Source organism: Triticum aestivum, chromosome 7A, assembly GCF_018294505.1.
Source record: "Triticum aestivum cultivar Chinese Spring chromosome 7A, IWGSC CS RefSeq v2.1, whole genome shotgun sequence".
In the NCBI taxonomy this organism is placed as follows: domain Eukaryota; kingdom Viridiplantae; phylum Streptophyta; class Magnoliopsida; order Poales; family Poaceae; genus Triticum; species Triticum aestivum.
Window position 1 is genome coordinate 677,911,449 of NC_057812.1, and position 14,697 is coordinate 677,926,145.

The 14,697-nt window shown below is 43.8% G+C and overlaps 1 protein-coding gene across 1 annotated transcript; it reads left to right on the plus strand.

Annotated features, from left to right (window-relative positions):
- Positions 1 to 1,242: 1,242 nt before the first annotated feature.
- On the plus strand, positions 1,243 to 2,699 carry LOC123154712 (F-box protein At5g07610-like). The gene is made up of 2 exons (XM_044573363.1): positions 1,243 to 1,341; positions 1,435 to 2,699. The coding sequence occupies exons 1-2, from the start codon at positions 1,280 to 1,282 to the stop codon at positions 2,381 to 2,383; spliced, it is 1,011 nt and encodes a 336-aa protein (XP_044429298.1). The 5' UTR covers positions 1,243 to 1,279; the 3' UTR covers positions 2,384 to 2,699.
- Positions 2,700 to 14,697: the final 11,998 nt, after the last annotated feature.

The window sequence follows — 14,697 nt, forward strand, 5'->3', positions numbered from 1 at the left end:
ATTTACAGTGTTGACTTTGGACGCCCTGTAACACAAACAACGAGTGGCTGTTGCTGTAAAAAAATGAAATAACAAGTGTTTGTCCTACTTCTACCATGTCTGCTTATGTTTTCAGATATAAGTAAATGATCCACCAACAAGAGTGAAAGACGGCACCACCTGTAAATAACATATACCTTGGAAAAAAATATCTTCAGGTTTTTCTCCCATTTTATAAACGAGTTTGTCTCCCATTTTTCATACAGGGCAAGGATATCAGTCTCGAGCCTCCAGGACAAACTGCAACCAACACTGCCATTTGTCATTTGCTCCCTTCTCTGTATCAGGGACAGCGCCAGTGTTTATGAAGAGACGGACTGATTAGAAGGAAGGTTTGGCTGTAAGAAGACACTCTAGGGTCTGGACATGTAGGAATTTTGTTTTCCGAGCAGAAAGTGCTCCAGACGACTAAAAGAGTGCCGTTCACTTTCCAAGGTACTTCAGTCGATCAGTACAGTGTTTCTGCGTCATTTCTGAAACAAAAAGTATAGAATGAAACCTGCACCTTTGTGTTGCCGCGCCCCTCTCATTCGCTTGCCTCACGGTGTCGTAGATGCCGCTATTGTTCAGGAGGAACGAGATCGTTTCTCCCTTTTGTTGTTCGCGGTTTAGAAGTGGATTGATGTAGGAGGGCACTCTTGTGCACATAAGGATGTTGCATAAACCTATGGGCACTCAAAATATCGGTAAGCTTGGGTTCGCTTGCTTTGACCATACATATGAATTCTGGCAGCCGGTTAGCAAGGAATCTATGGGCCAAAACCCACTTCATTTCAGTTTCTGATTCTACAAACCTAGAACCAGCTGAGGAATCTAAAAAGAACTAGCCATATGTTGTGGAAGGCGCTGGTCGCCGATGACCTGGTTAATTAGGCCAGAACAACTACCACCTCCCTACATGAAATAACACATCCACAAGCAAAGCAAAAACCTCTTTCTGTATATTATTCTCTCCTTCGCTAGATTCAGACAGAAGAGAGAGCGCTGTCGCCCAGGGAGATATTAGTACAATGCTGCCGTCAGGTTTAGCCCAATATATTTGTGTATATTCCTACTTTTATGTTTTTTTAGGGTTGATTTTCTAAAGGGGTCTAGTGGAAATGTGACATGTACTGCTTAGCCCAATATTCTAATGACGGCCCATTAGCCTTCCCTGTCGCGTAGGTTTAAATCCCCTCCCCCGCCCCCCTAGGTTTCATCGCCCCCCTGCTCCGCTTTTGACGGCGCTGCGGCCGCCGCCATGTCCACACCGGTGGATCGAGCTCGCCCGTGGGAGGACGGACTCAAATCAACTCGGATCAGGTACGCAGAGCAGACATCGCCATGAATCGTCGCGACCTTCATCTCCCTTCTTCACCCGATCCCCTCAGACCTCTTCTCCATCTCTGTGTGCAGGTCATCCTCTCCTCCTCCCAGCGGCAGCGAGACGGCGGCCGAGAGACTCACCGACGACCTCCTCGTCGAGATACTCTCGCGCGTGCCCGGCAGGTCGCTCTGCCGCTTCAAGTGCGTCTCCAAGCACTGGCTCGGCCTCATCAACGACCGCACCTACCGCCGGAAGTTCCCCCGGACCCTGACCGGCTTCTTCTTCAGCAGCACCACGGAGGAGCAATTGGTACATCCAGTTCTTCCTTTCACCAATTTATCCGGGAGCCGCAGTAGCACCAGTCTCACCTTCCTGCCCAACGGCCTAAACGCCTTTCTTTTGGACTGCTGCAATGGCCTCCTTCTCTACGACGTATCTTCCCATCTTGGCAAGCGCCGTTACGTCGTGTGCAATCCTGCCACGGGGGAATGGACTGAGTTGCCGCATTGCGATCATGCCGGCTGGGTGGGTATTGTGCACTTAGGTTTTGATCCAGCCGTGTCCCCCCACTTCTATGTGTTTTTGTTGACGGACCAACTAAATGGATTTGGTCTCCCGGGTGTGGACGTCTGTTCATATGTCTATTCATCGGAAACCGAGAGGTGGGTTCATCAGGAGAAGAAATGGTACTGGGATATTGATCTCGTTCGTGTTCACTCAGCTGCATATCTTAATGGTTGTCTGCATTTTTTCGCCGAAGTCAATCACAATACCTTGTGTCTAGCTGCCGACAAGGAGGCGGGAACAATGATATACTCTCATGTTCCTCCTCTGAATGATGGTTTTATGCAGCAGTCACAGGGCTGCTTGTATTATGCTGGTTTTGGAAGAGATGACAATGATGATCATGTAGTTCGACTGCTAGTTTATGTTCTCGAAGACTATAATAATAAAGAATGGATACTGAAGCATAGCATTGAAAGTTCACATCTACTTGGAGGGCGACATGATGTAGACATTGAGGAGGACTTTTGTTGAATTGCAATTCATCCGGAATGTAACTTGATCTTCTGCACCTTGGGCTGGGATAGAACGTTCATGTGCTATGATATGGATCGTCGGCAACTCAAAGTGATATGCAATCTTGAAAATGGCGCTCCACCATATTTGCCATATGTGCCGCTATATGAAGAGTTACAATCGTTGCACAAGTGATGTCAATTATTCGTGCTATTGCCTATGGAGCATCGGGTTTGGTATGTCTGCTTGCATTTGATTTGGCCTGTGATTGAATGTTCTGATGTTTACTATGCTTTTATGTTTGGAGCAATGGTGATTCGTTCTGGGGGCGTTGTGGCTGATTTCTCTCAGTTAGCTTATTCAAATGTTCAATGTACTTTCTGTTGTATGTACTTATTTGTTATACCAATGGTTCTGGACATCAGAGGATGTGATACACTTTGGTTGATTACATTGTCACTTCTTTTGGTGCTATTTACTTGTCTGATTCAAATAGGTTATGCTGTTAGCATAACATCACAGCCACAATGCTGTTGTTTAGCAAATAGGAAATATTGTGGATCATAATGTTCATCCTGTTGGTAGGAACTTTTAACACAAAACTGCTCCAGAAAACTAGGAAGTCATTGTCTTTGTGTTAGTGGATTTTGTTCACGTAGGTAGGTTGAAAGAAATTAAAGTAAGCGATGTCGCCACAGTGCACTTCCCATGTTAGTCTTACTATAATTGTCCACATACACTCCAGTCCAGCAACTCTGATTTGTTAAATAAGAGAGGTAATTCAACTTACTGCTGTGGCGTTTGCGTACTGGGATGATGTTCATCTTCCAGGAGATTCATGCTGAGAAGGTCATCATGGCAATTGATTGCCTTGAGCTGGCAAACCTTTGGAAAACTAGGACTTCGAACAATGCTGCAATCTTACCTGTTCTTATGTAAATTTAGCAGCTTAGTAGGGTGTGCCTGCTTGAATTTCGTCCTCACTCTGGCTGGAGTGCCCTGATGCCTTCATGCTTGTAAGTTTGGAGCAATGGTGGATCATTCTGCGGGGATTGTCACTGATTTCTCTGAGACTGATTTTTCAAAATGTGTGCCTTGTGTGTGAATGCAATCCAGCCACAGGGAATTGCGTCGTGCTGCTGGCCTTGTCGGTTTGGGCTTCAACGCGGAACAGGTGCCCACATATATAGAGTCAAAAGAGAGATTGAGTCCGAGGGAGAGGGGGGTTTTCTTGGGGCTCGAGAGATTGAATAGATAGGGCCCCACAAGTTGTTAATTCGCCACTGGGGAGTTCACACAAAAGGGAAGGACTTATTCTCAACGAAAAAAGTGCTCTCTGAACTGAACGTGGAAGTTGTTTTCCATCAGACGGCTGTTCACGTAACTCCACTCTCGGCTTGGATTATATATTCATTTGGTCCGCTCTCGGCCATTCCACACGCTGTAGAATCACTGCATTGCATTTCCTTGTATTTAAGTTGGTACGACGACATTAACGAGCACTCGGGGGGGGGGGGGCAGTATGACAGTGTATCCGTCTCAAACCGGACAATGGCCATTAGTTGCAGTGGACACGAACGGAGAAACATGGATGAAATCCGTTGTCTCTAGTGGTTTGGTTGATGGTTTTATTTCAAGGACATAGGGTCGTGTTTGAGCTGGGAGTGCAGTGTCCGGCGGTTTGGTGGCACTCTTTCTAGGGCCATTGCATCGTCTGATGTTGGTTGCACCCCTTCGGGCCTAATCGTCAAACCTCTGCCCCGAGGAGCTGACAGGATTCTACGCCGAAACTCCGTCTAATCTGTCCCAGCAAATGAACTTGAGACATGCCGAAGCCTGAAAAAATGACTGGAAGAAGAAGCGTGACCATCCGTCCGAGCTTCGCCCCGCGAGGACTAAAACCCTAACCTATCTACTAGCCAGAGCCGAGGCCACCATGATTGCCCTCCCCGCCATCAACCACTCGAGCGGCAGCCAAAGTGGAGACGTACCCATAGGCTTGCCGGCGGAGGCGAGGGAAAGAAGGTTTTGCCTTAATCATCTTGTGAGACGAAAAAGAAAACTAAAATTGTTCTTGTTTCATCATAAACCCATTGCTGTAGCTCATTTTACGGCATAATGCATTGTTGTTCAGGACTTTTATTCCCGGTCACAAAGGAGATTGAGAACAAGAAAAATTTTCCTTGGAATTATCATGAGAATTTAGAAGGTTATCTTTTTTTTCAGCTGTGTTAGGTCATTTTGCACGTGTCCATGTGTGACAAAGGAAGGCAACAGGCTGCTAATGCGGGCATAAGAAGGCCATGAATGCGCCAAAGTGATGAATTCCCGAGAGAGCTTCATTATTTAGCACATTCGGCGACCAACTGACGACCATTGGCTAACGCAAGAAAACCGAAGCCCGGAGCCTAGTCGCAGTGCTTCAATACCGTTCCGCCTTATCGCTACAGCACCACCGCCGCCATGTACATGTCGGCGGATTGCTCTCGGCCACGGGAGTAAGTCCAGTGTTGGAAATAATCCACACCTAGACACGTTACTCACGTACAAGGTTTTGGTTACCGAATGAGGTAATTTTACCGAGGGGGACTGATAAATGTGGTTACCACGGTTACCGAGAAATACCGACAAATACCGAGAATATTTCGAGCGAATTTTATAGTTGAATTTTGAATTCAAATAAGAAAATGAACGAATATTCAAACCAGAGACCTCTCAAAACAGGAACTAGGTTGCTACCAACATGCCATAACCAACTTTCATTGCATTAATTAGACCCTACATACCTTACTGTAAATCGAGTGTTTAAATTCAAAAATTTTAAAAAAATGGTATTTTTTGCTCGGTATGACGATTTACCGAGGGGCACGAAAATACGTGGTAACCATGGGAAATCTTGAAATTTCGACTGGTAACCAAAACCTTGCTCACGTACTAGTTAATTAGGAGTATATAGCTATTCGGCGTGCCGTGTCCTGCTAGTAAATGTTGTAATCAGGTCTAGTTTGTTCCAGGAGTAGTAACTTGTCTAGGTTACCAGATCATGGAGTCCTTTACCAAGTCACGTTGGGTCTGCTCCTAGGTGTGTATATAAAGCACACCAGGGCTGTTGTTTTCTATGTATAGCCATCGCAAACTCATCGAGATACTATCGCCGATGACCTGCTCATCGAGATACTGTTGTGTGTTCCTGTAAGGTCAGTGTGCCGCCTGAAGTGCGTCTCCAAGGACTGGCTCAGCCTCATCGACCACCCCGATTACCGCAGGAAGCTCCCTCAAACCCTTGCCGGCTCCTTCTACACTCGGAGCGACAATGGGGAGTTACCTCTGGAAACAGAAGTCCGCTTCACCAGTGTCTTGGGGAAAAACTGCCCTCCGATGGACACCTTATTCGCCTTCCTTCCCAGCCACCGGCGTGTCGATCTATTGGACTGCTGCAATGGCCTCCTCCTCTCTCGCTGGTGCGAAGTTTCCGCTCTTGGTGACGAGTTTTGTTACATCCTGTGCAATCCTGCCACGAAGGAGTGGGTTTCGTTGCCCGATCGCAGCCATGAAAACAAGGTGGGCATAGAGCGTCTGGACTTCGATCCGACCGTGTCTTCCCACTTCTATGTGTTTGTGTTACTAGAGGATGTCAACTTTAACAACTACCGTGCTGAAGTGGAAGTGTATTCAGGGCCGTATGTGAGAATTTGGGGGCCCAGTGCAAAATCAAAGTTCAGGCGCGGTCACTAAGAAAAAATCGTTAGGGAAAGAAGTTTTTTTTTAATTTACCATATGCGCAACACAATTTTTCCAAGAGCTATGCAAAAAATTGTGTAAAATTATGAATTAATATCTACCAATCTGTATTTTAGTTGCAACGACCAATCTTTCTGGAACTTTTTTCCACAAAATCTTCAAGTCTTCTCCATTAGAGAATTTCAAGCACAATTCTGAAGTGCTACATTTAAAAAAATAATTCCCCTCCTTTTCATTTTCTTAAAATGAAAGCACCAAAAATGACTGTGGTCCTTTGATAGTTTTGAGAAAAAAAATCACATCAACAAGTAGTCCCATCAATGCTGCCATTGAGAAGACCAAAGGCAAAGAGTGAAAAAGGCATGCGTCTCCCAGAAAGTAATCAAAGGAGAGAAGACCAAAAGACCTGTCCAGATTTATCAAGGAGTAAATACTCTCGGTAGCTAGTGCTTTGTGTTCCGGAGTGAATTGGCTAATTTCTTCATGTACAGATGGCTCTAGTAAAAACTAATTTGGGGCCCCATTTTCTTGGGGGGCCCTGTGCAGTTGCACATCCTGCACATGTGCCCCATACGGGCCTGAGTGTATTCATTGGAAACCAGGAACTGGGTTTACAAGGAAATTGATTGCACAACAGGAAACACAATTCTTTTGTTCTTTCCTTTTTTTGGGGCAATCTACCGCTGTCTTCCTCAACGGCTGTTTGCATTTTTACTCCAGCAGCAAAAGGTCACCCTTTTTTATAGGTGTGGTGGATACGGTGGGGGAAACATCGATGAACTTCCATATCCCCGCTCATTTGAATAATGGTTTTATTCAGCACTCACAGGACTGCCTGCATTATGCCATGTTCGAGAAAGGTGAAGGTGATTTGGTTCGACTAGTAGTCTATGTTGACTATGACCGCAAAGAGTGGAAATCGAAGCATAGTGTTGAACCTTTAGACATATTTGGAGGGACAAATGTAACTGATTCCGATTTGTTTGCGATTCATCCGGTCAATTTCCGTTGGGTTGTGATTCGTCCGGATTATAACTTAATCTTCTTCACTGTGGGGTCAGATTCCACATTAATGTGCTATGATATGGACCGTCGGCAAGTCAAAGTGATCTGCAGTCTTGATGGCTATCTGCCACGCCTGCCATATGTGCCATTGTATGCAGAGTTGCAATCACTGCACGCATGACATCAATATGAAATTCATTTCATGCATGACATCAATGTGAAACCGCCGCTGTCTTTGTAGGAAGATCTAAGATAGGAGTCATTTTTTCATGCTATGGAGAAGTATCTTGTATGTCTGCTTGGATTTAGTTCTCGTTTTCTTAACTGATCTATGCACGTTTTTAGCAAAAGTCATAATCCATGACTGTCAGGCAACATAAAATTGTATGTTCTATTTTAAGTCCGGGAAAATCATAAGCATTTTATTGAGAAAGAACTGGCCAATGATTGCTTGTCTGCTACTAGCACATGTGTGAAATATTTTACCTTTGCTCATAGGTATGCGTTAGTTGATCGTGAATCTGGATAAATATGGTGTCTGCTCAGTTGATACTGATTACTTTTGTGTGCTTTAAATATAAAATGTCACTAGCAGGACATCAGCAAGCTGTTCTGTGATCATAAAACTGAAGACCCCCGCTTTGGCAGTGGGTTTTGTTCAGGTAGGAATTTAAAAAAGGTCTGAAAGAAGAAATGCACCGGTGTTCATGAAGCGATGGATCTGATTAATCAGAAGGAAGGTTCAGCCATAAGAAGACACTCTCTGGACACGTAGGATTTTTGTTTTCCTAACAGAAAGCGCTCCAGAAGACTGAAAGAGTGTGTTGCAAGCAGTGCCGTTCATTTACCAGTAGTTGTCTTTTCTAAACTAAATACCAAGTACTTAAATCAGTACAGAAAAAGTGGCGTCCATGGCCTTCAAGACATAATGAAACCAGCACCTTTGTGTTGCTGCGCCCCTCTCAGCTTGCCCCGCGTCGTGGATGGACATCGCGCGGGTTCAGGAAGAAGATTGTTCTCCCCTTTCTTGTTTGTGGTTTCAAGGTAGATCGATCGTAGGTAGGAAGGCACTCTTCTAGGATCCACACATAAGAATGTTGCATAGGGGCAATCACTTGTAGCCTTCAATTTTTAGCTCACAATCTCGGTAAGCACTAAGCTTCGGTTCGCTCGCTTTTGACCATACACAAGAATTGCGGGCAACAGGCTAGGGAATTAGGGAATCTATGGGCCAAAACCCAGTTCTTTTCAGTTTTTGATTCTGCAAACCTTGAACCATCCGAGGAATCTGATAAGAACTGGTCATATGTTGTGGATGGCGCTGGTCGCTGATGATCTGCTTAATTAGGCCAGCACACATTCTTGTGTGGGCTTGCTAATCCTCAGCCATACGATCAGTGAGCAACTAATGTTAGTTTTTCTCCCTTGGGATTCTACTGTGTTTGTCTTGCATTACGAGGAAGCATATTAGCGACTGATCTCATAATTACTGCTAATCTTTGGATTTTCTTAACTGAAGTGCGGATATCTAAACATAGGATAAAAAAGTCCCTACATATTGTGGTGGGCTTACGTCGGCCTGAACCTATGTTAAAATTAAAACTGTACAACCAAGGTCAGTGATGCACCAAGGTGATGGGGTGGGGAGGAAAAAAAAGAAAGAAACACAAACTTCAATCTCCATACAAAGGTGAAACAACATTGCACTCCAGTTTCAAACCAATGACTTGCAAGCTTCATCCCAGGAGCGCTTATGCCATTGCTCAATTAACTACTACTGTTAGTTTTTCTCTCGAGAGATTCTACTGGTCTTGCATGATTACAAGGAAGCATATTATGGACTGATCTCATATAATTGCTGCCAATCTTTTGATTCTTAACTGAATTGAGGATCTCTAGAAACTCGATAAAAAAGAGTCCCTGCGAGTCCCATCATAGTTTTCAGAAATGAAAATGTTTCTTCTCTTAGCCGAGTAGCCACTTGATGGCCCATTCGCCAACGGAGAAGTAGAAAAGGCGAGAATTCCATATTTTTCATAAAGTCTCCCCCCCCCCATTGTCATATTTTTAACTCCGGGGTTTATCAGCCATGTCATTTTTCCATAGAAAATCTGCGCCTTGTAGTCGAAGGGAACATCTCCTCCCACTGAACGAACATCACGGGAAAGCCTGAAATAATCCAGGAAAATGCGAGCACCAGTGTAAAGTCTATGACTTTAACCCTGATGGGCTAGGGATATCGTTGTCCTCCTAACCATCCAACAACAGGTTTCGCCTCCCAGGGAGAAATTAGCACAATGTTGTCGTCAGCCAACCCGTCTACCAGGGCTGTCGATGAGAGCATGCGAGCTGCGCGACCGCACAGGGCCCCCAAACGCACTAATCTTCCGCTAATTACATGGCCATGTCTCGCACGATCTAACCGACTACTAGTGATTGATTTCCTTCTCTAGGCACGTCCCCGCATCTCCTTAGTTATCTCTCTGTATGCACCGGATTCTTTTCTATCTCACGCCCACACAACTGCCAACTGCATGCTCATTTATTTCGGGATCTGCCCGGTGATTGCTTGCGTGAGAATTAGAGGAAATGAAATCATCACGCTCCATTTGTGGGTGCTTTATTTACTGTAGACCAACCAGGGCAAAGTAGAGAATCAAAGAGGTAGAAATCAAATACACCTAGTAATATTTCAGAATTGCTAATGCACCTAATGATTTGACAGGAGGTGGTATGAATTTTTAAAATTTTAGAGCCATACTTTATATTATGTGTCCATATCGCATGAATGTGCGACCTGTAATACTCTAACTTAGCCCGATTTAGGCCATGTGATTGGCTGCTAATCATGCAAATTTATCACTGTAACACAACCCCCATGTGCAAAGATCATTGAGAGATGATGCCTCGGATGATTTATGTGGCGGTGAGTGCGAATAGCGCGAATTTATAACCACAGGGCTACACAACCCTTTAATACTTCGCATTGGGCCCCCAAATTCCTGGGGATGGCCCTGTCGCCTACGGAGACTTCCACCACCGTTGGAGGTTGTATAAAGTAAACCGTAAGACAAATTTATGCGATAAGTAATTAAACTTCTCTCGTCTCAAAGAAAATTAAGTGTCCCTAATTCCGTACGCTTCACCCCTCTTCCGCGATCTATCGACACCTTTCTTCTATTGTCACATAACTGCTAGTTTATGTTCTTAAAGACTATGACCGCAAAGAATGGGTACTGAAGCACAGCGTCGAAACTTCGCATTTGCTTGGAGGGCGATACATAGAATACCTTGATGAGGACTTCGAGTGGATTGCAATTCATCCAGAATGTGACTTGATCTTCTTCGCTGTCGCCCAGGACGATATCACATTCATGCACTATGATATGGATAGTGGACAAGTTAATGTGATCTGCAATCTTGAAGATAGCCAGCAGGCATATTTTCCGTATGTGCCACTATATGAAGAGTTACAATTGTTGCAGAAGTGACGTCTTATGCATGCTATGATATCGATAATGGACAAGTTAAAGTGATCTGCAATCTTGAAGGCGAGCAGCCATATTTTCCATATGTGCCGCTATATAAAGAGCTACAATCGTTGCACAAGTGATGTCTTATTCATGCCATGGAGAAGTGGGCATGGTATGTTGGCTTGAATTTGGTCTTCCTTTCTCTGATCTATGCATGTTTTTAAGTTTGGAGCAATGCTGGTTCGTTCTTGGGGCACTGCAGCTGATTTCTCTCTCGGACTAGTTATTCAAAGTTTCAATGCACCTTCTTTTGTTTGTACTTGTTTTGTCCTGGTATACCAATGGTTCTGGACAACGGGAGATTGTGATACACTTTGGATGATAACATTATCACTTCTTTTGGTGCTATGTTTGTCCTGTCTTTTAAATAGGTTATTTTATTAGCAGAACATCACAGCCACAATGGTGCTGTTGATAGGAAATTTCATAATGTTCATCCTGCTGTTAGATAACTTTTGACACAACATTGCTTCAGAAGACTAGAAAGACATCCTCTTTATTTGTGGGTTTTGTTTGCATAGGTAGGTTAAAAGAGTTCAAAATAAGCGACACCGGGCACTTCCCATGTTACTCTTGCCTATAATGGTGCACATACACTGCAGTCCAACAAAATTTTGCTAGTACTGTAAATGAGGAAATACTTCTACTTATATTGAGATTGCATGTGATCGAAAACTAATTTCACACATTGTTCTATGGAAAGTTAGAGCAAATCAAAGCTACTGCTGTAATAGGATTGTATCAGGTTGATGCTCTAATGATATGCGTTCCGTACTTTTTAGTTGTCACCTAGCACAGGTAAAGCAATTGGTACGGTTAGAGCACTCATGGTGAAAAATTACTTGCAATACAAGTATATATTTCCGTTATCAGCACATATAGTCCATGGTTATGAATAGGTTGACATTGAAGAAGAAAAGAAGCACACAGATGCACAGAGTTTCTCTGATCCAAGTTCTGGTCAACAAAACAAACAATTTTAGAGCTATAAACCCAACTGGTTTCAGTTTGAGAAAAGGACCTTGAAATGACTATATATTTTTCTAAAGTATTGCAATCTGACCGTACTTTTGTATGCATGTTGTCAGTGGTGCTCAAACCAAATAGGGGGCCTCTGCTGTTTTGTTATGCTGCGTCTGGTCCATGTTTGTTATATTGATGTATATATTTTTGTCTGGAGTTTATGAATAAATCAAATAGCACATGCGCCACCCATATCAACATGGATTAGTGACCCATGTCTTTGTTAAACTAGATGATACCCTGCACATTGTTGCGGGAATATTTTGCGAGATATTTCAATGTGATTCATTGGATGAAACATGAATATTTGAAGTAATAATATAAAAGGCTAAAACTAGAAATACATATAATTTATTATGTTCCAGTACAGTATAGTTGTAAAATGTTTATTAAATACAAATAACATAATAGAATGAAAATTCTCGTGTATGCTTGCATGTTGAGATGAGTCTTTTTTTTCATGCATGTTTCATCCAACTAATCGAAGACATCCTATTTTTCACCACAACTTGCCATGATCCTAGTAGCTATACGCATGCACAATTTTAACGTGTGAAGCCACATAAATGATGACCATGCCTGCACAAGAAGGCAGTCAAACTGTGACAAGAGTTGGTTGCCACCAAAGGCTCAGAATGGCGAAGGAAACTATCATACATACAATAAAGATTGATGAGGGAGGAAGGTCACCGACACTGCCAAACTTCCACTTCTGGATGCTCCAACATCTCCGCACCTTCCTCATCAATGACATTCGGTGGCAGATCCACATAGCACCATTAAATTAGATGGAGCTACAACGATGCTCACATCACATTTATCAGAGCCTCACATCAGCTATCATATAAACATATTTTGCACCAACCACACCATTAAAGAGTGTACAAACATTCCACCTTGACAAACAATGACTCTGACAAATGTGCACACAATAGATTCTTAAGCCTAGAGAAAGTATGGAGGGAATAAATGTCCAACAGTTAAACATATGGAATCCAAAATGAAAGATTATACTATATAAATCTTAATGGAAAAGGGCGGAAGGACACCACATCCGCCTTTGAGGTTGATTCTCTTGCCAACGAGATTAATTCAGCCATTTTCTGCATATTGCTTACTAAACCGCCAACCTTTGCCATCCTACCTGTCGAGGTCGCATGAAGGAAAGAGGAGATGGGGACACGCAACTAACATACCCCGTGCAAGATTACGTAGAGAGGAGAGAGAGAGAGAGGATGTCCACGAGCCATATCAGCTGGAGGATATGCACGTGGATGACATCGCGATGCGAGGGAGAGAGACGACTTATGAGAAGCAAGAGAGGAAGGATCTAGGTTTTGTTGATGAGTTGGTACACTATGCTTTAATTATCATTGAGACGCAATCATCTGCTATATTTGCGTCTCACAAATGGATCCAACTAATAGGAAAAGGGCCATTGACGTAGAGGTGATTGGTAGCCTGCATAGTGGTAGGTAGATTGCATGTACAAGAAATCTTTTGCTTCAAGCGGTGTTTGCTTGCTCGGGTTCCATTAGATTCTTGCATCACACGTTGTTTAAAGCACTCCCCGGCCAGACTGAGGAGGGAAGGCCGAATCAGCCGTTTCCACTAATGCAGGCTCAGGCAGATCATGAGGTGAGAAAGATTCTCTCATTTTCCCCGCCAGGCTGCATCCTCCTCTCACATTGCATGCAGGAAGCCACCGCTACCAAACATGACACCATTCATACTACCAAACCCCACTAACCACCATGAAGGGGACCAAACTACATGCTTAGATCATTTTTTGCATCATTTTTTCTCTACCAAATCCTTGCTGTCTTACTTCTTTCCCTCATGCTGTGAAGATGACCCTTCTTGCAAAAAAACCACTATGCAGTTTTGCCTCTAAGTCGTGCCTCGACAGGTGGGAGATATAGCCGCATCATGGGCGTTAAGAGTTGGTACCAGAGCCATCCCCGACTTAGGAGCCCCCTGCTTGATCGAATCGCTGACGTTGTTGAGTCTAGAACAAAAATGTTTTGAGTCTTACGATTATATATATCGGAGAGTTGAATTTTTTTTACTCCTCAGTCTCTTCGTCGCTCTGGTGAGGCCTCCCGACGTAGATGTTTTGACTTTCCTCTCTTCAGATTTCATGAAAAAAATTAGGATCACGCGGGTATCTTGGAATCGTTCCAATATTCTTATGACGAGAAAATTGTTCTTGGTGCCTCCTGACGTTTAGGGGTTGTGGCAGTGTCCCGGGGAGTTGAGCTCCGAGGTTTTGTCGTCACAATTTTATCATTGCAGCTCTGTAATACCTGAGTTTGCCGACATAAAAAATCTCTTTTATGCTGCTAGTGGTGAGATATCCTCGATGCCACCCAGTACTGGGGCGGGAGTTCGGGAGTATTGCCATAACTCGTATAACGGATGCTTTTCGAAGGTTGAGGTACACGATTTCCGGAGTTTTCTTGGTTATGTGTTGATGGATGGATATAGTTGGAGCGTGGGGCTTGTTAGTTGTGTGATATATATTGTGCCTTCCTGTATCCCCAACACCAGATTGCATAACCAGGAAGTTTTGGGAGTTTATAGGTGGGAATTCAAGTAGCTCTAGTATTTCTTCCCGCAGATATTTGGTTTGTGATTGGGTGATCCTTACCACTTATTTTTTCCAGTCGTACCTTGTTGTTTCATTCATCAACCTTTATCTAAGTGGCTTCTCACCTTAATGGACGTGTGATGTTAACTTTGGAATTCATTCGTTCAAGCTATGTTCGGATGTTTATTGTGAAGACTATATGTTGCAATTTCTATCCGTTGATTCAGCTTTTCTATTTGTCTATCAAGATTTTAACGAATGTCACCCTCCTTAGGATGGCTCCTCCAACGCGTCTGAATCCGGACCGTAATGATGGGGAACAGGCGAACCCTCCACCTCCACCTCCGCCTCCGGAGGCATGGCAAGCTGTCATGGCAGCCACCAATGCCAACACCTAGATGCTTTTGGAAATCTTGCAAGAGCGCAACCAAGGCCAAGGC

Excerpts from the sequence above, each read along its gene's own strand:
- LOC123154712 (XM_044573363.1), top strand. The coding sequence starts at position 1,280 with ATGTCCACACCGGTGGATCGAGCTCGCCCGTGGGAGGACGGACTCAAA. Across the intron at positions 1,342-1,434 it reads CTCAAATCAACTCGGATCAG|GTCATCCTCTCCTCCTCCCA; the intron begins GTACGCAGAGCA and ends CTCTGTGTGCAG.